Genomic DNA, 2,238 nt, shown 5'->3' on the forward strand with positions numbered 1-2,238 from the left:
CACTCGCAGGCCCAGCAGCCCCCCCCCCAGCGCGGCCCCTGGCAGAGCGGCCGGTGCTTGGCCAGCCCGCTGCGCAGGCGGAAGCGGCGCCCGCAGCGCTCGCAGGCGCGCCCGGCGCCCTCGTGGGTCTTCATGTGCTCCGTCAGGTGGTGCTTGAGCTTGAAGCGCTTGTGGCAGGCGGCGCAGGCGAAGGGCCGCAGGCTGAAGGTCAGCATGATGTGCCGGTCCCTCTTGGGCTTGACGGCGAAGCGCTTCCCGCACAGGCACCCGAAGCGCTTCCCGTCGGGGGCCGCCCCCAGCTTCACCGGTGCGTGCAGCGCCTGCCCGTGCGACGCCTGCGCCAGGATCTCGTTGCCGTGCAGGTCCACCGGCTTCCACGAGGGCTGTGGGAACGCGGACGCCATGCCGGCGCCGCCGCTATTCGACGGGATGATGTAGCTGACCTCCGCCGGGGAGAAGTCGCCGTGAGCCTCCGCCGCCGGTAGGAAGGTGGCGGCGGAGGTGGCGATGGCGGTGGTGGTGGCGATGGCGGCGGTGTCGCCGGCCTCCTGCTTGACGTAGAAGACCTTGGGGGTGCTTTCGGGAGGTGCCACCACGGCCCCGTCCTCCTCCTCCTCCTCCTCCTCCTCCAGCACTATCTGCAGGGCTTTGTCGCCATGGTGGTGGCGGTGGCGCCGGCGGCCTCCGCCCTCCTCCTCCTCTTCCTCCTCGTCCTCCTCCACGCAGATCTTGAGGACCTCGTCACCAGCATCCTTCAGCAGCGAGCCCAGCGACGACGTCGCTGCTGAGGCCATGTCAGCGGCCAGGCGGATCTTGAGGACCTCGTCACCACCATCCTTGGGGAAGGAGGCTGCCGCCGTGTCGGCCCACGCCGCTCCCTCGCCACCCCGCGCGGGCCACGAGGCCGCCACGGCCCCGTCCCCGCCGCGGACGCCACACGGCACCGCATCCCCACCGCCGCCTCGCCCGCTCGATGACGATGACGCTGTCGCCTCGCCGCCACTTCGCCCGGCCCAGCGGCATGGGCCCCCCTCCAGCTCCCGCAGGATCTCGGAGCACTGGTCCACCACGTGCCACATCTGCAAGCCGCTGGCCACCAGGAGGTGGCCGGGCAGGGCCTCCAGCAGCAGTGTCAGGCGCCCCGAGTAGATGAGGTGCAGGAGGCCCTCGAAAGCCTCGGGGTCGATGGCGGGGGGCAGCAGCAGGCGCCCCCCGTCCTGCAGCAGCAGCTTATCGTGGAAGAAGGGCGAGGCAGCGGCCAGGACGCTCTTGTGGGCTGGGAAGACGCGGCCGCCCACGTGCACGGCCACGTCACAGAACTTGCCCTCCAGCCGCAGGCGGTTCAGGGAGTCCAGCAGCGCCGCCGCGTGCTGCGGGAACGAGATCTGCACGCGGCCACCCTCCGCCGCCATCCTGGGCACCGCTCACCTGAGAAGGGGGATGGGGACGTCACCGGGCGGCCCCGTTGAGACGTGGATGGGGTGTCCCGTTGGCCCATGGGGTGCTCCGCTGCCTCGTGGATTGCTGTCGCCCCACAGGGTGTCCTAGTGCCCCGTGAGATGCCCTATTGCCCCCTGGGGTGCTCTATTGCCCCATTAATTGTTCTACTGCCCCAGAAGGTGCCCCATTGCCCCACAGGGGGTCCTGTTGCCCCATGAGATGCCCTATTGCCCATGGTGTGTCCTGTTGTCTCATGGATTGCTTTGTCATCCCACGGGGTGCCCTACTGCCCCATGGGGTGCCCTACTGCCCCCTGGGGTGCCTGTTTGCCCCACAAGATGCCCCATTACCCCATGGCGTGCCCTATTTGCCCTCTTCTGCATCCTATACCCCATGGGCCATCCTATTGCCCTAGGGGGTACCCATTTTGACCCAGGGAGTGCCCTATTTGCCCCACGAGATACCCCATTACCCCCCAGCGTGCCCTATTTGCCCCCTGCACCACCCTATTGCCCCCCGAGATGCCTTATTTGCCCTATAGGGTGTGTGTTTTGCGCCCTGTCCCTGCTATTGCCCCCCGGGGTGCCCCACTTGCCCCCTGGGGTGCCCCTTTTGCCCAGTGGGGTGCCCCCTTGCCCCACCCCACCCCCATCACGTGACCACGCGCCCCGCTCTCGCTCACCCCCCGGCCACCAGCGCCCTGCGAGCGGTGACACAGCCGCGGGCGCCCCGCCCCCTCCGCCCCTTACATCACTGGGGAAGCCACGCCCCCCTCCGCCAAACCCCACCCACTGCGTG

General features: G+C 69.3%; 1 protein-coding gene across 1 annotated transcript; it reads right to left on the minus strand.

The window, feature by feature from the left end:
- Positions 1–5: 5 nt before the first annotated feature.
- LOC118159383 (zinc finger and BTB domain-containing protein 9-like) lies at positions 6–2,213 on the minus strand (the record flags this gene model as incomplete). Its single annotated transcript, XM_035313974.1, has 2 exons — positions 2,123–2,213; positions 6–1,420 (listed from the first exon to the last, which is right to left on the minus strand). A coding segment is annotated over exon 2 (1,407 nt), but the record flags the coding sequence as incomplete, so codon positions are not given.
- Between the last annotated feature and the right edge of the window lie 25 nt (positions 2,214–2,238).

This window comes from Oxyura jamaicensis, unplaced genomic scaffold (genome assembly GCF_011077185.1).
Source record: "Oxyura jamaicensis isolate SHBP4307 breed ruddy duck unplaced genomic scaffold, BPBGC_Ojam_1.0 oxyUn_random_OJ70018, whole genome shotgun sequence".
NCBI lineage: Eukaryota > Metazoa > Chordata > Aves > Anseriformes > Anatidae > Oxyura > Oxyura jamaicensis.